Consider the following 25,120-nt stretch of genomic DNA (forward strand, 5'->3'; position numbering starts at 1 on the left):
ACCTGAGGTAGTTCTACACTTCCTGTGAATTTGACCTGCAAAGTGGTTACTATTGACAGCGAGTTAAACACAGTATAGTCGTGGAAATAAACTTGCCAACATGGGGTGAAATATCGCCCGTATACTTGGTTTGAGTTTCATTCGTGTACAATTATCACTACGATTGCGATCGGAGAGATAATTTATGCAGTTAGGTGGACAGGAAAAAGTATTTGTTTTCATGGTGATACTAAGTAACCTATTTACATAAGTCGTAGTTAAACTCATTTGATTTGTTTGAGCAATGCAACGACAAGCAATTAATCCTCTATGTTCCGCTCAGACATCACTAACCCTTCTATGAAAACTTCTCCACTAAACAATAGCTTAATGGCTTTCTTAGTTACACAAAGACATCAGACGATTTTGAGGTCACCAGGTCAACAGTTTCTGCCCACCATTCCATTGGGTGAAAACATCATTGCCCTCGTTTCTTCTTAAATTTCACACACCCTCACTTACCACGTGTCTCCTTACAGTGCGTGATCTAAAAGATAAACATGGTAATCCGTGCATTGTGCTATTCTTGTTATGCGAGTATATTACGGGATGTATATGTGCCTGTCAGGATGTCAAATTCACACTGGGTGATGCAAGGATCTTAGACGTTGGTCGCTGAAACGTGTTCTAATTTAACCGAAAAGTGTGAATATTAACTTTGAAGGCTATCCTTTGGTTCCCACCCACAGATTCGGGTCGATACCTAGGTGAGACGCTAATATAAACAAAATTAAATAAAGAAAGCCCACGGCAACGAAATGTCTGAATAAAGAAACGTTGGCGAATATTCCCCAAAATATCTCAATGAAAGGTTTTGAACGGATATAGCGTTCACAATGTAGACCGAGCATTGCATTGTGTTGTTTTTCTCTGGAAAAGCAAACACTGGCTACATCCCTTTGGGCTGGGATTGTGGGATCTTTTCAGCTTGTGTTCATTAAGCAAATAATGGGTAGAAGTATACCATGAAGTGAATAACTTAAAAATCTGGCGATATATTTGGAAGGCAAGGTATGTTATATGTATGAGACTCGTGTGTTGAGATGTTCTCTTTCCCAACAACGTGCGCGTGAAATATTTGCATTTTGAGAGGTTTCGGCTTAAAACTAATACTAGTCGAAAATCTTAGTTTTGGTTAAGTACACCGGTTGGAACGGAGAAGCTCGTAAATGTGCCTAACTAAAATCTCTATGCGTCCTTAGTGTTTATAATAAGTAGTTTGTGCTTTATACTAGGTGTGTAATATTAAAGAATGTACTTGGCGTAGGCGTAGGGGACTGCCGTCAAAGGTGAAGGATCAAACGAACTTACCCAGGAGTTGTCAATATAGCTAACTGTGGGTCTCGAGTATTTCTGTTGCCTGGAAAAGAATATGTCAACACATCTGACCTTAATTTTTTTTAGTCACTGTCAAGCTTGATCCGCCGAGAGAAACACAGTTGTCGACTATAGGACATAAGAACGAGGAATACTTGATGCGATATGTTTTTGGACCATAGGTCTTCAAGTGATCTCTGAAAAAGATGATTTTCCTTTGCGCCACAATTCACAGCAAAGTTTGAGCAACTTTATCTTGTTTAGCATGCGGCTTATGAGTTGAACTCAAAGCGAGTCTAAGTAGTTTAGTGCCTATTTGGGCCTCTCTGTCTTTAGTCACGGGCCTGAAATTTGACCCTCAAAGGGTACATCTTAAACACACACCCTCTTCAGACGTAGGTCGTTAGTATTTCAGTGGGTAGACAGCGTTGTGGATCCCAATAGTCAAATACCTAAGTATTGCCGTAACTGTTCTACAACTTAGAACGAACTTCTTGTGATCTGAAGAGGGGGGTACATTTGCAAGTGCACTATTAATCGTCGACGCGTAAAAGTAGCAACTACCGCCTTAAAGACCTTCGCAGGTTACTTCACTGGAGATGTAAAACTGTTAAGAATGTTATTAATGGGAACAACAATTCTGGGCTTGAAGCTGTGGCCTGGTACGCACTATACGAGACCAAGCACCTTTAATGACCACATTGGATTCAAAGGTGCATTGTGGCCTTCATATCTGTGATACTACCGGTATTCGTACCGGCGATTAGATGGATACTGTACATGGACATTTCGGTACTATATTAGCATTGTCGAATTGTGTGATTCGACACTCAACTAAAGTACGCCACCTGAATGGGATTATTCCGAAAAAGTATGTGGATTAAAATTCTTGGATCTTCCCCATTTTGTTTGAGAATTCTGTGATACTCCAAAACTTTTTTTTTGAAAATCTTAATATGTTTTGAGACGGTTGAAAATTCGGAATGTTTTAAAATGTACATATACTCCATTGTGGACATGAATGTTCGCTGAAGACCACGAAAAGGAAAGAGAGCAATCTTCTCTTCGTCATGGGATTTACATAATGGATCTGTCCTGGTCAAGATGGTATTATTCTTTTTCGATGTTTTACACTATCTCTCCAACTACGTAGTCCGCGTTAAAATGATTTTCAATAATATACGTCCAGTTCTTAAAACATTCTCTCTACATTGATATCAGTTAAAATTATACTTGACGGTCAAGGTTGTTGCTGGACATCTTATAAACGTTTGTGCTCCATATCGAGCCGCTTATTAGTTCGTTTGAGAAATGTTTTTTCCTTATGATATTGTCATATTTTATAGCATGCTTTACCACACTTTTGCTTTTTAATTGTACCATACTTACTATATTTCCAACTCACAATGCCTTGTGTGTGCAAACGTTTCCCCCCTATGGTTTCTAGTTTCTTTTTCCGTGTTTGGAAAGTGTTATTTTGAGATATTACTCTATTGTATTCTATTTATATCGATGTATTTTATTGCTTAATCACGCCAATTCTCGCGCTGTTTATTTAGCTTTCAGGCATTTTTTGAATGGTACTCGAAATTCAAGATACTATAAGACATTCATGTGAGTGCTGCAGTGACATCTACTTACAATTGGTGACATGCTTTCATTTGTCCAGTGCACGGTCCATTTCACATACTAAATTTAGGACCGCTATAAATGACAACTTGAAATGTCTAAAGGTCTTGATTTTGTGAATCGCCAGGCGATCATAATTATATTGTTTAGGGCTATCTTCGTCACAAAATCGGTCATAGTTCCTCCTGAAAATTATAGACGAAAATGGACACCTGTCATCTGATACCCTTGCACCACTAGCCAATTAAAAAAAAAAATGGGAGTGCCTTGGGCTATAGAAACATAAAGCTGTGAAAAATGTTCCTCGCTTTTGTCCCATGCTAAACGACGAAAAAATATTTCCGTTTTTGCCGGAGAAATTTTGCCCTTTTGTGAAATCTGTTCTGTATTTCAAACTATACAGGAAGATTACCGTATGAGTTTTTTCCTGGTGAAACAGGACACAGGTGTATGCTCAAGATAGTATGCACGATAATTGTTGAACGCAGCTAACTTCACTGGTTACGTAACTAAACTTACACTTTTGCATATTCCTCCCTCTGCACTTTTGCTCTTGCACTACCCTGTTAATAACTGTTTGTATTAATCAGCCTCCCTATCAATGTCTATAAAAGTCATATATAAAGGGGTACATTCCCATGTATCGTTTTGCTATAGGTGGCTTCACGATTTACCATCGGATTATGGGAAAACAGATCTGCCGATATATGACCCGGAAGTGATTGGCCCTGAAACACCGGAACCGGAAACTGATATCCCAATCGAGAAGTACGGCTCCACATTTATTTACATTTGAACAAAAATTTATTTAATATCATGAATTTTTTTTTTACTTTTAACTGTGACGTGTGTAGAAAAGCATTCCTTATGTTTTCTGCTATTGGATTTCCAAGTTGAGATGGATAATCCAAGGTTCTCCTCTCCTAGGTTTTAGCAAGGGTGCTATGACAAAAATTGTCACTATTTATTGATGCAAATAACGCGTTGATATTTCGCTTCGATGAACGTTCTGAATTTGCTTTTATCACATCCAAAGCTTAGATATTTTAGAGGCTTGTGCTTTGATAAGTATAAACTGAACGTTTTGATTAATTTATTTTTTCAGTTTAATTCTTTATTTCTTTAAAGAAGGATTTCTTACAGCCTAACGGCCACTTCCGAAATCTCCTCAACAAAACAACATACAAAATATGTATATAGGTACATACGTATACGTATAGACAGTTATAAATATTAATAGATAGCTAATGTTAATAAATAAATAGCTACTTTCAATAAGTTCGAAACTGCCTTTACAGAGATATAGTGATGAAATAAAACATATTTAGAAGATTATGATTTGCCAAGTGTGTAGATTTAGCATTCTTCGGAAACCGTCTTTGTATGATCGCTTTGTGACAATTTAAGTGCAAAGCCAAACTGTTCATGGCAACAGATCAGATTAATCAATTACTTAAGTTTCGTTGAAGTTAGTATTTCCTGGGGTACAAAACAGACGATATTATGCAAGATAATTAAAAGCATTCACCTGCGTATTGGAATCTTCGTACTTTATCGGATCGGAGGCCTGATACTTTCATCTGGCTATGAAACTGGCATATTCTGAAACCGAAAGCCGTGATGGTCTTTTTCAATAGTTTCAACTATTGGTAGGATTGAGTTTAATACAAACGTTGTACCCCGCTGTGCTAAGACTGCTCTCTGTTGTTAGATTTCTATTTTGGCTTTCCGCTCTGCCAGATTTGTCGAAAGTGAATGGATCATGTAGTACGACTCATTCTTAGTTATCACAATCTATACTATCCTCAGAATTGAGAAAAATGACAGTGCATGACACTGGAGATAAGCCTTAGAAAAATGTGGAATGCCTTCCAAGCAGATCCATTGGGGCATAACGACTCTGTACTTGTATTAACTATTCCATGGGCTTACTTCATAGTCCAATCTTGGATTTTTGAGGGGCCCGCTAATTATAAGAAATAGATTTGGCAGTTATTTCTGATGGATGTCTTAGTACAACCATTTGAAGTGACGACAGGGAAGGGGTCAAAAATAATACATTTAAGCTAATATCTCACCCATTTCAAATCCCGTTTATTATTTACCCAAGCACTCTGTCCTATGTCATTGGAGTGGGACGTAAACAAAGAACTTGGAATTTTAACTGAATCTGAAACACCTGTACAAAAGTCCTTGATTTTATGGCAAAGCAAACTCATTCGCTTGAACAAAAATGAAATGGTGACAAACTTCATAGCTTGATCTAGCGTTCCACGTCTATATTCTGAGTGAAATATAAATTTTCTTTGATTTAAACCTATCTGGAATAACATAAGGAGGTCTGGTTTAGAATTGTTTTCTTAGTTTGCAGGACCAGTCGTAAATGCAATATGTGAGTTAACATACAAGCATAGAAGTAAACAATAATAATTTTAAAAAAAAAGGCTGAGGGGGGGGGGGGCGGGGACACATACGGATGTAAAACAAAATTCCGGCCCTGTTCACTGATTAGGACTTGTGTTTAATTCAATAAACTGCAATCTCCTTTATCAACTATTAACTGCAGTTTTCTCATGAGCCGTGTTATTGAAAAACTTGTGTGTGATCAAAACTTTAGTGAACAGTTGTTCAGGTCTTTGGAAGATTGTAAATAAACTAAAAAGCTACACAACGTCTTTCCAAGAGGTATCGTTTTAATTTGGACGCTAGCCAAAACTCGTTACACAGAGGGGATATGGTCGTCTTTTGTTGTGTAACGCCGGAGGCGCTAAGTGTATTGTTTCTGTAACGCCTTGTAAAGACACCTAGCATACGACGCGTTCCCCATCACCATGTCATCTAGCTTTATAAGGCATCTATAATAGATTTGTGCCCAGCAGCCTTTAGCCACGCGCTCACTGTTGTATCAGTATATTTATGTTCGCTCTGTTGAATTTTGTTCTTAACTTTAGGAAGATGGTCTTTTAACAACCAGTTTAGTTGACAAGCTGGCACAAGCCACACTCTGACTTAGAGTTAAACAGTTACTGGTTTTGCCTAGGGATTCTGGTTGAGTCTGTCAACCGGGTGCAGTAATTCCGACACTGATCTTGCTCATCTGGGAGTTTCTATGCCTGCTGTACTCGATCTTCGCCTGCCTATCCCAGTGATTAGATGTTATAGTTCCCCATATCTACATTTCGTAACATTCTCGGTAAACGAAACCTGAAGAAAGATGTGTGCTAAAAACGACAACACTTGAATAGATCAGTTAAAAAAGGCCACTGAATTCTGATAGGACAAATTTTTATGTATGGCTTGTCGAGACCTCATTTAATACATGCAGCAGCGGCGATGTTAAACTTTTTGAATGTACCATTAGAGGACACAGTTACAATTGAACAAACACGTCAGAACGGAGGTTGTTTGACATTCGGTTGGGTCTTTTTGTAAAGAGGTTGTCAGAGACGGATTTTACCACACCTCCCTTACAACGTTCGCGGCTCTGACAGAATCCTGTATTCATCGCTGTATCGGAAGTCCGCAAATATTTTCTCTAGGGCAAATTCTGACGCAGCTGTATATGTCTACGAGTGTCGATCTGTGCTATCGGGAGTGGAATATTCTGGAAGTTTACTACTAGTGGAAAATACAGGACTTTCGATTGATAAAACTTAAGATGTTCGTTGGTGCCCCACCGTTAATGATTTTTAAAGCGTTGATTCTAAGGGGAAACGTTCATGCCAACTCAGGACTTTGATGCCTAGACAGTGGAATTTACTGATGAAATAACTGAAACATGTCTGTAATCTGGAGTATTTCCATCAAGTTGGGCCAAAGGAATCATCGTCCCACTATTCGTCATTGACAGGATACACTTTCAATACTGTACTTGACAGTGGTGAATTTACAAACTTTTGCCTATTGTTCGTGAAGGGGCGTGTTCTTCACATCAAATCTGGTGTAATAGAGGGAGACAATCTCTGATACTTCAGAGTCAGTCGAGCATGGCGTCAAAGTGAGCTTATTGCAGTGTGGGCATGTATGTAGTGTGTGAAACCATGCGTAGCTTTTGAATCAGGCCCTCAGGCTCCCAGCCAATTATTAAACTAGGAACCCTCTTTATATTCATCCTTCAGGCTACCAGTTCGTAAAAGACACCTTTATCTACACATTACATCTGGAGAAGCAAACGACCCATATATCTAATGCAATGCATCAAACAGCGCACCCTCCGTATTTCAGGGATACGATAAGCCGTTCAGATGATGCAGTTGAAATCCCCGGCGAGAAGAAGACGGTTCTGTCTCAGCAGCCCCTCCCCACGGCCGCAGCCCCTCCCACGGGAACCCCAAGTGAAGACGGACCCCCTGATGACGTCCGGGCCTTCTTTGGGCACCCTCTTACCGCCGCCACAACTGCCATCAACGGTGACGATACTCACATCCACGGGCTTGCTCTTCTTCACGAGTACCAAAACCTTCCCGCTATGGATAGGAGCGGGATGAAAATAGGAGACAAGTTTCAGACGCTTCAAGATATCTTTAGGTAAGCACTCTTTCCTATGATTCGTTTCATGTATACAAAACACCTACCTCTTCAAAATTAATTGCAAGGTGCCAGTACTTGTTCTTTTAAATTTAACATGCGTTATGTATGTGTTTAGTACCATAAATTATTAACAATATGAATTCCTAAGTCATTCGGCATGCGACATGTTAGTGTAATTCGGAGTGTCTTAGTGCAATCTGTATGATTTGTATGCCGATCGAAGTAGGTCAGAAAGAACAAGTTCGTCTCCAACACGTTTCGAAAATTTCATCGACCACATATAAATGTACAGTTAATTAAGGTCATGTCGGTAAGAGTTCCCCTGCACGTTGTGGTCAACTGAGTAAAACTTACTTCGTTTCACCTGTAAGTAAGTGTAGTTGTCAAACAACTACGTTCTGGTGCAATGTAGCTCAGTTGAGATTTCTTCAAATATGTATTATACCACAAACCTAATACACTATACATGGAAGTTAAATCTAAACTTTAAATTTAATACCAGCTAGGCTTAACTCTTACGTAATTTTTGAAGAAAACACGTAGCTGGTGTTAACTGGCTCTTCCATGTGAATATATACACTAAAAACTTGACAATTTGCTATAAGTTTCCTTTGGGCAATACTCAAAGCCTTACTTCACCTAATGCTGGACAATACCCTATGCCTGAAACTGTTAAGCATCAATTAAGCAAACAAATGGATGAGCAAATGCCCGATAGTTATATGTGTCAAATGTAAATTTTGTTTCTACTTCATGATTTCGGGGTCGCTGAGTGCACGAGCTTATTACTGTTTCAAGGGGAAGACACTTAGACCTCAGTACCTGTTGGACATGCATTCAGGCGGTATTCTTTTTTCAGCAATGTAATTCCTGCACGAGTGCTCCACTGCACATGTAGTATAGGTTTCGAGGCGTTATGCATCATCGCAAGCAGACTTAGTAGACACTAAATCCTTTCACACTTGGGGCTCGGTGTTCGTTTTCATATTAAGTGCCAACCCCCGCTCGTTTAAACCTATTCCATTGGAGCCATATATGAAAGAATCCATAGAGGTGTTTTGTCCTGATTTTATATACCTCTTTGACGCTTGAGTGAAGCGGCTCCAAAACAGTTTTATATGAACATAAAAATGGGATGAAAAGAACTGTTGAAGTGGGCCCGGGTACCTACGGTAGGTTGGGGGTGGTGGTCGTGAGGTGAGAGGTAAGTAAAGACAAGCCAATGCATTTGAATCACACATAAACTTATATTTGTCACATAGTAAATATCGATTACTTTCGTCTGTGTTCTAAATAAGGTATTTATAGATCGGCTTTGTTGGACCGGCCTCCCAAATGTAAGTCTTTTAAGTAAAGCCTTAAGTGATGAATGCATTTTGCCTGGGGGGATTATATGAAAATCGAGATCCGGTCCTAAATGTTTAGCTTCCCCAGAATCGCATTGTTCTCTTGGAACATGTAAATGTAATTCAGTATAGGTAACGTTTTTGTGCTTGGTGTTTCTTCAACTTCATTCTTTCCTAAACTAAGGGCTTTATAAATGTCATTCTTTGCTTGAGGATAAGCTGAGGCTTATGTGTAGGTAGAAAGTGAGTCCTTACGTGACCAGGTCAAAGGTCGTGTGTACAAAGCTCAAAATATATATTCATCTGTCTGCACTATGAATTATTCATTAGTGAATCCATAAGGAAAGATGCTTTTCTTAATACTTTATGGAAATGTTTGTATGTAGCACACGTGAAGGGTATGTGACCATGTATATGCAATCTGTTTGTGTTGTTTGTCTATGTCTGCCTATGTAACCCAGGCAATTACTTGCGTAACAGGCCAGTTATGCGACATATATTCGATAAACTAAATCGTTGACGTCTAACGGAAAGACTGGTTTAATCGATAACTGGAGGAGTCCTTTAGCTCCTAAAAAGTTACATCAAGTTACAAAACGGCACCCAATCCATATTCTAGCAACATTCTTCTGCTTGCTGCTTAATACTCTGAAACCCAACCTGTATTTATCTACATAGGCAGCCAACCAAGGCCCTGGGACACACACTACATTGCTTTTGGCAAACACAGAACATCTGAGAGCAGCTTTTATAATTAGTCCGTCCTTTTAAGAGATTTGCTGACTGCTAAGCACTGTCTGACAATTATTTACACCTTGGGTGGCCCCTTTGGATGGTTGGAAAGTTTTGATATATGTATGTGTATGTTGAACGTGCACTGCCTTGAATTTAATTGTTATATCTTGTCTCATCCTCAAATAGAAGTGAATTGCTACGACCCAGTACAAAAATTTGACTCTTAATAGTTTTTACTAATTGCCGAAAGACTTAGGCGCCTGATCCTGTCGTCTGATAAAACTAGTAGTAGAGAATAACTCCGCGGATACACGATCAATTATGATAATTTACATTGTCTTAACCTTTGATTGAATGTGCAGATTCAATGCATAATTAACTGAGTGCAGATGAAAAGTAACATCTGCAGCTATAGCCGTATGTTAAAGATGAGCGAGAAAAGCGTAACGGTACAACTTAACATATTTGACTGGCGTCAAACCCGGACTAGATTCCCGTGGGAAGGAAGTGCACCTGGGCTCGATAAACCTCCTAATGGAGATGTTTCATGCTGTTTGTGTATCGATGGAAGACATAAATTCGAATTCAGGACTACACAATGAACAACAGACAACTAGTATACAAGTTAAATTGTTTTTTCTTTGAGAGGATGGAGTCCATTTCAAAGCTTCTTCCCACTCCCCTCCATCAATCTCTTCATTACTTCCCCTTTCCTATCTCCCTTTCCTACCCCACCCTTACCTCGCCAACCCTCTGTCCATTCTGATCTCTCTGCTCTTCAACTTCTCTTTGACCTTCTTTCCCTTCCCCTCTCACCTTTTCAATTTTAATATTTTACCTTTTCCCCCCATCCACTCCCCGTTGCCCTCCCCTCTCACCTTCGTTCTCTCATTCACATGACGAGCTAATAGACATCAAGTCAGACTATAGCATATACAAGCTGATGGAATAAGTTCTTTGTCCACCTTAAAAGCACCAGCCTGTCACACCAAGTAAATATCACTGAAAACAATTCTCTCTGTACAACGATCCTTTAACATTTTGCGAACAGTGAGTAAACTTCTATTGCAATGTACTATGTATCACATAAGTCTAGCCAACCGTAAATGTTACGCTACACAAGCTTTCTAATCGATCGTCTTGCGTCTTGACAACTGTGGAAATTAAAAGTGAATCTAATTAAAAGTAGCATACTGTGTAGTTTAACCTCTACGAGAAATAGATTATGTACAATCATGAAATGCCTGACACAATATTGTTACGGGCCACTTTAAAATCGCAAAAAAGATGGATAAAACGCAGATGTAAAGAAATTGATGTATACATGTATACTGAGACATGTAGTTACAACGTGCAGTGACGCTCATACCATCTCTCGTCCAGTTTAGTAACTAATCACCACCAAAGCAATATATGTGGTTAATGGTATAATTACAGTAGAGGTAACAGTTTGAAAGGTCTACTTGTATATATCTAGAAGTTATGTAACTTCTGCATCCATATTAGAAATAATTGGTTATACTGCGGAAAAATGGAGTTCGACTACTTTCCTTTAAGATCTAATAAGCTCTCCGTCAAATGTTAGATTCCGAAGGTGAATATGATAGGAAACAAACGCATCCATTGCTTATTCCAAAGTTATGAATTCAGTGGTCAAACTGACGAGGGACAGGGAAATGGTACTGTTCCTTGAAAATGTGTTTGCCTGCACACTATAGATCAATCAGTATGACAGATTAGATAATCAGTGGCTTTTTGACACTGACTGATGTTAAATTATATGTAATTGAACTCACTATCCAGTTATTAATGAAAATTTAAGTCAGAGTATTAAAACTTCGTAGTGTGGAGATTGTTTTTTACCCACGAAATTTGAAAATACATGCATTAAATTTCAAAAGTATGTACAGAAACACCACCGATGACATACTTGAACACACCGAACGCCTCAGTCATCAAAAACGTCTGAAGATATATATAATTTCAGGTATGATATCTCTATTGTCAAGAGAACGAATTTATAAATAACTACATAAAATGTATTCAATGTAAAGCTCTCTGAAAACAATGCATCCAGTCAATCATTCATATTCAATTATAGAACAGCCTTTACGACAGTATGACAGGTTGAAAAATGACATATCGAAGTCTCTAAAGATCAAGTGATGGGAAGCACGAGGATCTATTCGTGTAAACGTGTCCTGGATGGTGAACATGAAGCCAGAACCTGTCAGTTAAATGTTTTTATGAAGTTGTTCAGACATTCAGGTATCCCAGATCGGTAAAACATTCTGATGACAGATGGCCGGAAAACCTAGCTGAGTTTTAGTGTACCTGAGGTTGGGGGGGGGGGGGGGAATAGGATGCAGAGCATGCATTTGTATCTTACTTTCGGGGGTAATTCTTTTACCACTAAAACGCATATCGTTTTGGACATGTTTGGATGAAATGCTGCATTTGCAGTGTAGGTAAATGAGCAGAAATTGTAGCAGTTCTTTATAGAGTGCCACAGAAACTTCGGGTGCTGTCCATACAAGACATGTGCGTGACGGTTACCACTATAATATGTAGTGATAAACATGCAATCGTTCCTAATTTCGTCAACAAACCCAGAAACTGGTACCAGAAATTGCCATGGATGTCTTAGATATATTTCACAATAAATGATCACTCCTACTATGCCACTAAACTTGAATTTGTTTCAGTATATAACATTGTCTTTAAAAACAAAAGCAGTGAACATAAAAAATTTCATCCTAGATCTAACAAGATCTGTTTCCGTTTTACTAAATACAAAATACAGTCAAGTTTATTCAGCCTGTCATGCGGTGACATTCTAAGTGCCAGAACGAGACAGAGAAAGTTTGTTACAGGGCTTATGGATTTCTCTGTCGGCGTTTTTAACAGGCTATCGTAGTAGTTGTTTTAAATGGCACTATATACAATGGGCAGCTGTGACAAATGATTTAAAAGTGTTATTGCGGTTGACTGGCATGTGCTCTAACAACACTTCATACTGACTGCTTGTCTTAAATAGAGCCTGATAGAAACACTTGCGATAGAGTCGCCTGTCAGCTTTATCATTAATTGCGGTATACAACACACTAGGTAATGTGGAGCCTCAGTTTCTTTCACTGTACACAGAAGAGTGTTTTTAGTCCTCCGGAAGATAAAGTACAATTTCGCAGTTTTTTTAGGCATCTCTTAGGGCAGCTCAGCTGGTCACAGTTGGGTGATCCATCACCACCAAGCGTCGGCGTCGAAGTCTCTAAAGTGATAGCTTGTGGTGTTTTTTTATCGTCGCCTTCAGTTTAAGTGTTTTTAAATTGTTGATATCAGGTAAGGGGTAACTTACAAGAGGAAACTTCAGCGTACAGCGTCACTGTGTATCGCATCTTCACCACATATGTCTTTTATAGATGTCAAAAGCGTAAGATGTTTCATTCTGTTAGAGTATTCTGTTCTATATTATTACCAGACAAGCTCCATTCATACTACATGTTTGACAGCTTTTGTTTCAGACGCCAATTATGGCATGTTTTCTTTGATATACAGGATACATCTTCAAATGAACACAGGTATCCGTGGATGTACCTAAACACTACAGGTACACCCACGGATACCAAACTGTGTTTAATTCATGTAATATGTTAGTGAACGTACACGTTCACGTATAACGCATGGTATAATAGGGCTGTTATCTTTATGTGCTAAGTGAACTCATGGTAACGCGACATAAATCAGGCCACAAAGTAAATGTGACCATAATCGTTCTTTATGACATACGCCTCGGCTAATCAGTGTGCTGATAGCATATGAAAAAGTTTTACCAAATCTTTTTTATAGACATATTCTCCCAAAGCTTATAGCGAGGTGATGTATCCTTTTGCCAAAGGAAGCATGAAAACTAAACGAAAGTGATTAGAAGTACTAATTATATTATGACCTATACGTATTGTCGTGCTGTGTGGCCAGCATTTTATAAGAACTCTATGGGCATGAACCAACTTATCTTTAACAGAGATGGCTGAGGAGTTTGCCCGAAGAATGCACTTACGTTACCTCAACGCAATTTGGGTTAATCCCTAAGCATAAGTGCATAAATTTAAATTCGAATAACCTTAGAGTGCCCGGGGAAACTAAATATTTCTCCATAACTTTCACTTAGAAAGTTGATGAATTGAACCTTTCAGCATATAGTCTGGGGCGAAATATGTGGTAGTGGCACACGTCAAGCGTGTATACAAGATGTTTTTTTTTACTTCTTTTTTACTGAAATGTCCCTTTGTTCAGTCCATCTGGCTTAAAGGTTACTTTTTGCTTGTGGTAGGCTTATGCTCGTCCCAAGAGTCATAGAAGACATCTTTTGTCTTCGTAAAGTAGTAGTTAGCTTAACTTTCAACTTTTGTTAAACGTAATAAGATTCTATAATTAAAATAAAATTAATATAGTTATATAAATTGGAGTCTGGTCCAAAAGAATACTTACCCAGGCCTGATATAAATTTTGTTCTATTTATGGATATATATATATATATATATATATATATATATATATATAATGTGTGTGTGTGTATTCTTTAGGTTTTCGTGGTAAGCAGGACCATTTAAAACTTTGACAAACCATGAATTTGCCGCTTGTTACAAAAAATTACAAATCCTTTTCGGTTATTAAGGTATATGGTCTCGTCGGTACTTTCTGCCTTGGGGTTAAGTTTTCAAAGCATTGAAATGTTCTTAAGAGAACAAAATATAAATACATGTATTACCATATAACATTTCATTTGTTAAGAGCAGTAGTTAAGAGCCCTACCTGAGCTGTAGGCGTTTTATACATTAGTGTATTCGTTTTCATCCCTTTGTACAGCCCTATCTGTCCTACTGGGCTTTCTTTATGATGAATTAATACCCTATTTAACATATATGTCTGAACATTTATGCCAACATGTCAAGGACTGTGCCGCTCATTCGATATCTGTTTTGGCTCCTTTATCATTTCGAATAATAAGTGACGATTCTCAAAAGGTGCACACTAAGTAGTGTATGTTTTATATGAATGTGTCCAATAAAATCAGGTGAAATAGATGTCTTAACTTCTTCGTCACCCAGGGTGACACGAGCTTGCTCATGAATATGCTGAGCTCTCAGCACGGGTCTAACCAGGCCATTCCATTCACCGTTCTAACTATAACGATCTAGGCACACGTAGTAATAGTTCTCTTTGCTACTTGAGTTTATCTGGCCGAATTCTGGACACTACGTCTCGTGCTGAGGGCACTGTAACTGCAATTTTCCATTAATGCATGGTTACGCAAGAGACAATCACAAAAAATGTTGACCAGATAGTGCACGGAAAACGTCTAGAATACCCCACTGTAATTAGTTGTAATTACTTTGAAGAGGCTGTAACGATTATCTGCTATGTATTTCAGTCGAGCGGACGACAAGGGGGACACCACCTCCGAGGCGGAGTATATCAACATCTTAAACAACGACGATATCGACAAACTTCTCCTTCAAGAATCGCATAACGGGGACTGTGGCGAATCCCACCAAGTAAGATATGATACATAAAAAGCATGATGGAACATAGTTTTGAAGCTGCATTAATTTTATAGGAGTTAATGTTAGATACCTGTAAAGTTGCTGTGAAGTTTCAAGATTGAAGCTTAACTATATGACACGCATAAATAAATAACACAATTTTGTTCCGTGGTACATTTGCCACAAGTCGATGTGAAATGCTTGAGAAGCTAAAATGTGGCACATACATAAAGAAATTATTGATACTATTTGTACATAGGGTCCAAAGACATCTGTGGCGGACTACTCTCTGACTCCAGGTACAGATCATAACGGTGAAGGAGTGGATTTGTCTGTGCAAAACGCTATGAACGGCACACACCGAGCAAGTCCTGACGACATACGTCTCATGAACAGTGTGCGCAGTCAAATGTGCTTTGAAAACCAACAAATGAACGATAAACCACTGCCACTGGTGCGAAACAAGGATAACTGCTTTGGTCCAAAGGACATAGGGATCGCTGTTTCCCAACAAGACAGTTCCTTGTCCCAGGCATGCATGACAGATAGCGGGGCAACCCAAGACACTAGACCTTCTGAAAACACAGCAAAAATGATTAAAATGCTGAAAGAAAAGCTGAAACGCAACGGTCATATTCCCCAGAGTGCTTCCCCCGTCGACACACTTTCTGGCATTGTCCAGGATTCACTGGACATCCCTCATCAAATTAAACAAGAAGAATATCAGAATCAAGATGTCAATGCAAACATGCGGCAGTTTGATACCACTGCTGCATTCCCACCAGTCACAATGGCAGTTACTTCACAACATCAACAAGGCTCCGCCATTAAAGCAGACGACGAGAGCCAAAGACTTACGGTGAACATAACACAGGCGCAAGCGCAGTATTTCCCTCCAGTTGCTCATTCAGCTCCTGTTCGGACCGACATGTATGGAGGACATGATATGGGATATTACAGCAATGGTTTCTCTTATCCTTCAACAACAACAACATGTACCACTTTACAGAGACTAGAAAGTGATCCAGTCGGGGCTATGACGGCCGAGAGCTATGTCCGACATCAACAGCAACATAGTTTCCATGACACGGCGTCGTATTACTGCGTTTTGCAGGACACAAACTACACCATAAAGTCGCCGGACAGCGGTTTTCACGAACCCTGCATATCTCCAACGGATGCGTCCAAAATGGTAAGGCCATTTTCCCTTGAGACCACAAAGCCACTTGTAATTGGGAACATCAGTTCATTACTTTTTTCGTTTGATTCTATGTAAACATTACACGAATTTATTCCGTTCAAGATTATCAAAAGCTATGCTCAGGAAATGTTCAAGACTGTGAATTCTTTCATTAATTACAATTGTTTATTGGGTTACGTCCACGTGACAGCAGTACATTTGTCTATCCCGTGAAGTTCAACTGATGCACTGCACTTAACAAATTTTCCTTTTTATTTAAATTTTCAGGCTTTCAAAGACAATATGATTTTCAGTGCAGACGGCACAACAGTACCAGTGGCACGTGACCGTGTCCCTAAAAGACGTCGTTCCGTACCAGCAGTTTGTGTCAAACAACTTTGTCAAGGCAGCGAAAAACACACAGGCACCAGTGTCGTCATCCCCAAAATGTAAGCAGCGTTTCAAAGCAGCAGTTTGTGTTATTAATGACCACTCTTGGACAGCGAACTTTCAAGATTCATTAGCTCTGATGTCTTCGTTGGTACTCTCTGATGTTTTCTTTAATGAAGTTCGTTGCTTGCCTTCCATGGATATTGATATCTCGCAAAAATGTTTGCCAGTAAATGGTTTACTCCAGGCACTCGGGTTTTCTTGACCCATGAAATCTGCAGCCATAGTAAAAGTAGACAATTCTTATGGATGGTTTTAATGAACTGTCAATTTATTTATTTATCTGGCTGTTATACGCTGAATTCAAGAATATTTCACCTATACAACGGCGACCAGCATTATGGTGGGAGGATACCGGCATTTTCCCCGTTGGTAGTCAACAGTTAGACATATAAAGCAAGTGTTATTAATGGCAGATGACTGTGATAATGCATGAAAATTTAAGTCACAACTTTCTTGTTGACGCTTTCTTCAATTCCGAGATGATGCAAATTACGGTGGCATAAGATTTCAGTGTATACATTTTAAATATGAAATAACAATTTGTTCTGTTGACAGAGAAAACGACACAACTGGGTATAGATACTTTCTGGAAACCCCAATCTCAACGACACAGAAGCTAGATGAAGATAAAATCACATATCTTAACAAAGGTAAATCTCGTGAGAATCCACGCCGGCTTAGTATGTCATGCTTAACTAAGACATTTTTACTCCATGAATACAACATCCATAGAAATTAAGGTGAAACGCATCCAGCATACATGCAAGAACTTCAAATATTGAGATGGAATCATTTAAAATTTGTTATTTGTTTAACGGTTGGTTAGGCCGTATACAAGTTTCTCAAAAATGTAGGTTAATTCTTTCGGCTTGGTGGTACACGGCGTCTACATTTAACATGAGTTATATACTGGGGTCAAAAAAGTCTCACGCTTTTATGCATATCTTTGTGGCATTTCTGAAAGTATGGGTGACGGTTTAGATATTCACAAAACGTATGTATGGAACCATGGCAACAAAGATCTGTTGCGCTAGAAAATATTATGGCTTGCCCTTGTCATAATCTCAGTGAACAGCGTGATGCTTTTCAAAATACGATATAATACGAAACTAAGGACAAGGCAGGAGTGTTTTGAAAGTCTGCAATGGTTTCCCATCTGAAAAGCTACAGTTGTATAGAATGGTGAAAATACAAATACACCTCCATAGTATTCACACAGGGTAATGTGATAGGATGTAGGCAAAATATTCATCAGCATGACAGCATTATACTCTAACCTGATAATATGGTGACCCAACAGGGAACGGCATCTCTATAGCTACAATTTTCATCTTTTCAATAAATATGAGGATCATTTCCATTTGGATATATTCTTCGCTCTCCGCATTTTCCCTGTTTTCAATGTCATGTATGAATTTTCTATAAAAGAGGATAAAACTTTACTATGAAATGTTATTGGATTGCTCTGTTATACTTAGAGTTGAGTTTCAAAAATGTGCTAACAGTTTTGTGTTTTATGTGCCGTTAATTCTAATCTCACGAAATTAAGATGAAGGGATTTCCAGCTGGACTTTCCCATTGAGGGATTCTTGAAACATAGACAATCAAGCAGGAAATTAGTATACGGTGTAAGGTTACTTTATCAATATCCTGTCGGCGCTAACTGAGCATGGTATCTCTTTAATAAACAAAGCCCTCCTATATATAAGTTAATACACAATACACTTAGAAAATGTGTTAATTATGTGTTTGGTTATAATATAAGTCTTGCTGAATGCTGTCTTACATAATAAGATACATGATAAACACATTTTTGAGTGTTTTGTATTAACTTATTCATTGTTTCTCTCCACAGGGCAATATTACGGATTAACACTAGAATACCACGCTCCTGACAGAATACCGAAATGTTCCACAATTCGGGTGAGCATCTTTCTATCATTGGCTGTTAATTTGACATGAAAATAGGATTTGTTTGCAGACAAACGACTCCAAATCTTTATCGCGGTTCGAGGAAACTGAAACTGAAACCTGCTGATAATTGAATTATTGTGTGGACATTTCTAATACAGTTTGTAGTGTCCCCAATGCAGTTCTGTGAATCAACATTTCATTTTTCATACCATCCTTTGTATTGTCCACTCATTTCATCAAATAAGGTTGCGTATAGGCCTAAATTATATCATACCACTTTCTGATTACAACGTCCTCATGCGCGCCTAAGCTTTGTGTTTTAATTACGAGCACCAGTGTGCGTAAAGATTCATTTCCCATCTTATGTATATGTTATTTTCTTTTCCAGTCTGTAATCATGGTTGTCTTCAGGGACGACAAAACGATTGACGACGAAATGAAAGCTTGGGAATTTTGGCATAGTCGACAACACAGCATCAAGCAGAGAATAATTGACATTGGTAAAAAATAAAAACAAAAAGTGTCTTACAAATTTTGTTTCTTTTAAGGATTTCGCATGACGATTTTGTTAGCCAGTGTAATTCAGCATTAATCAAGATAGCTGCTCGCATTTACAATAAATACAATAGAAAGTTATTGCGACAGTGGAAGTCAGCTAAACTGAATGTCTTTCAAGATATTAATCGTTGCTCAAAGGTGTATGACTAACTTTTTTAAGCCGATTCATATCAGTATATTTAGTGGCGTAACTACGTGTTAATAAGTAATTTATATTTGTTCACAGACACGAAAAACAGTACCGGGATAGTGCCTAACAGCATTGATGAAATCGCCCACAATGCCGTATCGATAAGATGGACCCCACGCGAAGGTAGTGCTAAAGTAAGTGGCTATATACTTCTAAACAGACACGCACATATATATGCCCTAAAACTTCATCTAGTAAAATTTACCAAACCTCACTTAATATTTATTTAAGAATAATTATTTATTGACAAGCACAATTAAGATTCTAATTGTCATAAACTCGCAAAGAATGCCACAATGTTTTACGGCATACGGTTGAAAGGGTTAGTTGCCATACAGGAAGACTACTAATCCCCCTCAAAATGTCTCCTACTGAGTAAGATAGATAAGACATAAGATGAATACACAATAAAAATAAATTAGGAAATGTAATTCAGTGAGTCATGCATGACAGCCATACCTGCCTGACCCAAATTCCACCGCTCCTGTATGTTGACAAACCTAACCTTGGATAACTAACCATTCAGCCGGGCCTTTTTTTTCATCACAAGTGATATTACATAAAGTCGGATGTAATTCATCTTTGGATGAGTGTGTCTTCTATAGTTTATAATTGATGGGTTTAAAGGATAGCCCTGTTTTGACCATATAAGGAGGTGACCTGAACACTCGCCTCGTGCCATGATTAGATAGATGTGTCAAGATGATTATATGCGGATGCTGTGGTTTGTTGGATATAAAACTTTTTTCTGTATAGTTTATACAAAATTACGACTTTATTTTATATTTTGCAAGAATACAGAAGAGGCCCAATGCAATTTAATAATGGTTTTTAATTGACCCGTCTTCCATCATGAAGTCGGGTAATTTTCCGCCAACATTACACCAGTGTATATTTTCCTGTGCATGCATTGTTTTATTTTCTTTCAGATCAATGTCGCAATTAACTGTCTAAGCACGGACTTCAGCAATCAGAAAGGAGTGAAGGTTAGCTATACATATATATATTTTTCTTTGTTCGAAATAGAACATGTGCTTTGCTTGATGCCCACATAACCTCCTGCGTATAATCTACATTGTCACATTTTTATATTTCATTCACTTAACACTGCTGAAAAATGTAATGTTTTAAATTAAAGATGTCTTGGTGTGATAGGCACCTTTACCGTGTGCCTGAGGATACGTGAGAGAAAACCGGATGTTTTAGCTGATGTTTGGTCATCCATATCTAACCGAATTACTCGGGGAATGTAGCACATAAGGACACTTTTAGAACAAATAAAACAGATAACAAATACGTGCAAATTTAAAATTTAAGGTATTTTGAGCGGTTAAAACGTGTGCATGTTTTCAGTTTTAGGTTTTAAAGGTTGTGTCAATCACAGCAACCAGACTTAACATGTTCTTTGCCTATGTGCTAATAGACAATCAGTGAGGAAATTACCCAGTCAAAATGTTACCTCAAGGGCAGATTTACTGATACTACGCATACAGCTTGAAGGGCGTGGGGGTGCTAACTTTCATATGTGCTTGAGGTTCGGCTTGATGCAAACAGACACGGCACCATGTGACGGACCCGGATATTGGTAGAAAAGCTGACTTGCCATTATTGATACTTCTCATCCGTACCCAGTATAGACAGGTACCCAGTGGGGACAGGAAAGACCATGAGAGCACATGCCCAGACGTTTTCTCATCGGTTTAGGCTAAATTAACTCATAGTTCAGGAATAAAGCTTGATTAATGGCAAAAGGAAAGTTCTAATCGATGGCATCATTACTGAAGGTAAATCAGCTTTCGATATGTAGTTAATTTTAGACGTCAATCCTGTACACACTGTTCTACGGTAAAATAGATGGGAGGGGCGGGGGGGGGGGGTATCATTATGCAAAGATTTATCGCACGAGAACTGAAAATGTAATATGCACCATGACCGTATGAATAAATGTGTTAGAGACGGCCTCTGACATCAACTGATGTTGGACGAGAAACGATTGTTTCACTGCTAACATCGCATTTAACCAATGTTGGTTTTTCAGCTCTGTAAGCTATTGAATGTTTCTGACACATTTGTTTAATGCATTATGTTTGCTGTTTTAGGGTCTTCCACTACACATACAGATAGACACATTTGAAAGTGTTAGGGACACAGTTCCACAACATCGAGGATACAATCAAGTGAAAATATTCTGTGACAAGGTTTGTATAGAATTTTATCCTGACTTATAATTTTGAAATCAGACAACATGTAGTAAATTAAAGATTTATTACTCTTTTGTAAATTAAGCTAAATGCTTACAAATTCTCACAAACTGGTTGTTTTGTCTCATTTATGGATAAACTGGATGTGTTGGTTTCATTAGTTCAGATTTACGCCACCAGCCAATTTATTATTCCACTTTGATTCAAAATGGCGTCAGGTCGGCGTTTCTAACTTTGAACTCGAAACCGTTTAAAATGACGCATCTAGTACACTAAAACCACACCACCTAATGCAGGGTGTTTATATGACCATACGGGCGAATGTAAATGATTTTATTTTCTCAGGGTGCTGAGAGAAAAACCAGAGACGAAGAGCGACGAAGGGCGAACCGAGCAAAGAATGACGGTCACTGTAAGTATGAATAGGTTCCTACTCGAACACTATAATTTCCCTAAAGTAACTCACTGATCTTGGTATTGGTCCGAATCTTTCAGAATTAACCAGAAATGCAGCAATTTGATCTGATTGCAAACAGCAATTTTTCAAGTGGTAGGAATTTGTTACAGTGTCATATTGGATTATTAAAGTGTGTAGATCTAGGACCTTATGTCATCCTGTAGACATTCTTATCTCTGAGTACACAGTAGTATTGGAATGAGGTCAAACTTAATCAGAGCAGGTTAGAAGTGGTATGCCGTGCCATGGTGTGCATACAAACCTATCGGTTAATGCATTTAAGACTATGAAATTATACTTCTGTAAAATCTCTTGTGCTGTATATATATATATATATATATATATATATATATATATATATATATATATATATATATATATATATATATATATATATATATATATATATATATAAATATATAAATTAATTTTAATTTACTTTAGTAATACAATTGCAAATAGGTAAGCAAATACTTCAAATATGAAATCTTTCACAGAGAAAAATCTGATATAACTTAAATTATTGTACATCATCATATTATTCCTATAATATCATAGAATGTTACATGTCTACCCATACTTCTATATGTGTAAACACTAAAAAACAGGTACATGCTATTCTGGTTTCCAGTTTTACGTGACAAAACTCCATGCTTTATGACAGTTGATTAATATGTGGTAGAAAACTCTCAGTTACATCTGTTACATCAGGAACATTAACAGTGGGTTGTATTTTTTCTCAGCTCGAAAGAAGCAAGAAGATGCATATCATCCTCCATCAGACAGATCAGAATTTTACACAATGGCTGAGAGGGAGAGAATTCCAATCATCTTCAACCCCTTCAACGACAACGAGGATTACAACAACCGAAAGGTGACTTTTTAACTTGGCGTTATGTTTTTATAGGTGAACCATTTGCTACTTTACTCGCACACTCCAGAACATTAGAATTAGTACACTAGTGTTACTGCGTTTACAATTTTTAAGTAAAACTTTGATTATACGCTTCTGCAACCTGTTAAGAAACCATAACTTTATCCTAGTTTGCTGTATGCATATATATGTTCATTTCAATTTGTTCTTTTACTGGTTACTACGAGTATATAACATCACTCTAAAGGGTTCCGAAAACGATATGCCACCCCCCACCCCACCCCCACCCCACCCCCACCCCACACATACTAACAAACACACTTCCACCCCATGACCTAGATGTGTTTGCTGAACAGCTTAAGATTCACTTCGGCAACGGGAAATTAAACGTCTCCCTTTTGTAATTTTATCTTTTATGTCGCCTGTAGAACCCACAGAAAAAAATTGATCAAAGGAAATGGTTCCAAGTAAGATAGTAATGAAATGATGTCTATATACATATCTAGGTGGCTTGGGCAAATATTCATTTCGAAGTTATAGCTTTAACATAGTTCATGCAGGGGAACGATGCATAGGTTTGATATAGGGGCGGGAAATCCAGGGTGACCCAGCAAAGGACTCTAGATTTAATAGAGAAGACTACAACACAGAAAATGAAACCTGAGCAGTGACGACAGTGTGATAGATGGCAAAAGGTCACACGTATTACCGGTGACATTCCGGCCTCTTGTTAATTTACCTCCGTTTTATCAGTTTTATTCTAACGGTCCGCGTGTATGTTTTCAAAGGTTGCAAATTACATGCCCCATAGCACAATGTCCAAAACAGAATTAGGTAAAAATAAGCAGTGATATTATTTGAAACAGAAGACTTCATTGGTCTAGAATTACTCAGCATACTGTGTTGTCATATTCAATATACAATCACATTAAAACAGTGCAAAGGATCTAGGTTTCATTCACGAACATGTTCACCAACAGCATCTGGAGCACAATGTTAAATATATTAGGACGGTCTTCGAAAATTTCAAATGGAGTACGTTTGACTGCAAATTCACGATTTACAATATGTCCGCTATATAAAGCCACTTGTTCTTATCTACTTTTTTAGCCAAGCCCGATCAATGGACATGGTCAAACATGTGGTGACGATGACGAAGAATCTGGGTAAGATTTATTCTTTTCAGGACTCCTATACCTCTTGAAACAAATGGAGACATTAGTTTATAGAAAATCATAATTTTTGGTTCTTGCTCATGTCGGCTTTTCTGATTCCAGTCCATAAATCTTAGTAGATGTAATGCATGACTAAACGGCTGTTCAACTTAACACGGATTTAACTCTCTCCCATTCTATAGTTTGTCCTTTCAAAACCACGCATAGACGTATCTTTCGTTGTTGCCATCCATCTTCACGCGACTATATCAGTGAAATGACATAATACATGTATATAAAAAAAATTAAAACTAGGGAAACCTTCATTGTGTTCGGGAACTATATTAGTTAATCCTCATACTTATTGTCATGAAACGTTTCTTTTTTATCTAAAACATTTTCCTCCCCAAAGTATAATGAGATGGTGAATCATATTTTCTGATGTCATCTTTTTTCCTCCCCAATAGCTTGTCAAACAGCGGAGAAATTAGCGACAGGGCTGACGATGGCTATTATCCAGCCAGTAAGAGACAAAGGAGGGACTCTTACACAAGTTTTAGAGAGCATCCAATTAGTGAGTATATGTCCTTGTAAATGAACTCCTCTCTTTTACAGCGGACATGCTTCCTTTCTGCAGTGTCCTTACTTCCTATGTGTTCTTCACCGAATAGGTATGGATATCTGTAGGAATTATTTTTACATAAGTTTATTATATTAAGTTCACTGAGTATGTACATTTTATTTTTTATTTCCAGTTTTATTATACGTGAGAGAACAACACGAAAAAGTGTTCACCGCTCTGTTGGTCAAGGTACCTACCTTACAAGGACTTTTACAGGCAGTAAGTAGTCTTTCACATTTTCATACAGTGCATAAGTAGACTAAATTTGAATCTAGGAGACAGATACTTTATCAGTTCAAAATAAAATATTTAGGTAAAGAACATGTACGTAAACTTACATATTTGTGGAAGTGACTTTAATACTAGGAGGGCAGCCAT

The 25,120-nt window shown here is 38.0% G+C and overlaps 1 protein-coding gene across 3 annotated transcripts in view; it reads left to right on the forward strand.

Moving 5' to 3' along the window:
- LOC135471283 (protein grainyhead-like) overlaps positions 1 to 25,120 on the forward strand; it is a 38,134-nt gene that overhangs the window by 8,799 nt on the left and 4,215 nt on the right. The window contains exons 1-17 of one of the 3 annotated variants that reach the window (XM_064750451.1): positions 2,326 to 2,463; positions 3,643 to 3,753; positions 7,210 to 7,512; positions 15,028 to 15,151; positions 15,399 to 16,331; positions 16,608 to 16,768; positions 17,328 to 17,422; positions 18,628 to 18,695; positions 19,075 to 19,186; positions 19,471 to 19,568; positions 20,364 to 20,420; positions 21,534 to 21,632; positions 21,981 to 22,047; positions 22,836 to 22,966; positions 24,077 to 24,132; positions 24,588 to 24,694; positions 24,876 to 24,961. In XM_064750451.1, the coding sequence (XP_064606521.1) occupies positions 2,378 to 2,463; positions 3,643 to 3,753; positions 7,210 to 7,512; positions 15,028 to 15,151; positions 15,399 to 16,331; positions 16,608 to 16,768; positions 17,328 to 17,422; positions 18,628 to 18,695; positions 19,075 to 19,186; positions 19,471 to 19,568; positions 20,364 to 20,420; positions 21,534 to 21,632; positions 21,981 to 22,047; positions 22,836 to 22,966; positions 24,077 to 24,132; positions 24,588 to 24,694; positions 24,876 to 24,961 (2,694 nt within the window). In that variant the 5' untranslated portion in view covers positions 2,326 to 2,377. Of the gene's footprint in view, positions 1 to 2,325; positions 2,464 to 3,642; positions 3,754 to 7,209; positions 7,513 to 15,027; positions 15,152 to 15,398; positions 16,332 to 16,607; positions 16,769 to 17,327; positions 17,423 to 18,627; positions 18,696 to 19,074; positions 19,187 to 19,470; positions 19,569 to 20,363; positions 20,421 to 21,533; positions 21,633 to 21,980; positions 22,048 to 22,835; positions 22,967 to 24,076; positions 24,133 to 24,587; positions 24,695 to 24,875; positions 24,962 to 25,120 lie in introns of those variants that run through there. The other 2 variants (XM_064750452.1, XM_064750453.1) reach the window with 2 other exon arrangements.

Source organism: Liolophura sinensis, chromosome 7 (assembly GCF_032854445.1).
Source record: "Liolophura sinensis isolate JHLJ2023 chromosome 7, CUHK_Ljap_v2, whole genome shotgun sequence".
NCBI lineage: Eukaryota > Metazoa > Mollusca > Polyplacophora > Chitonida > Chitonidae > Liolophura > Liolophura sinensis.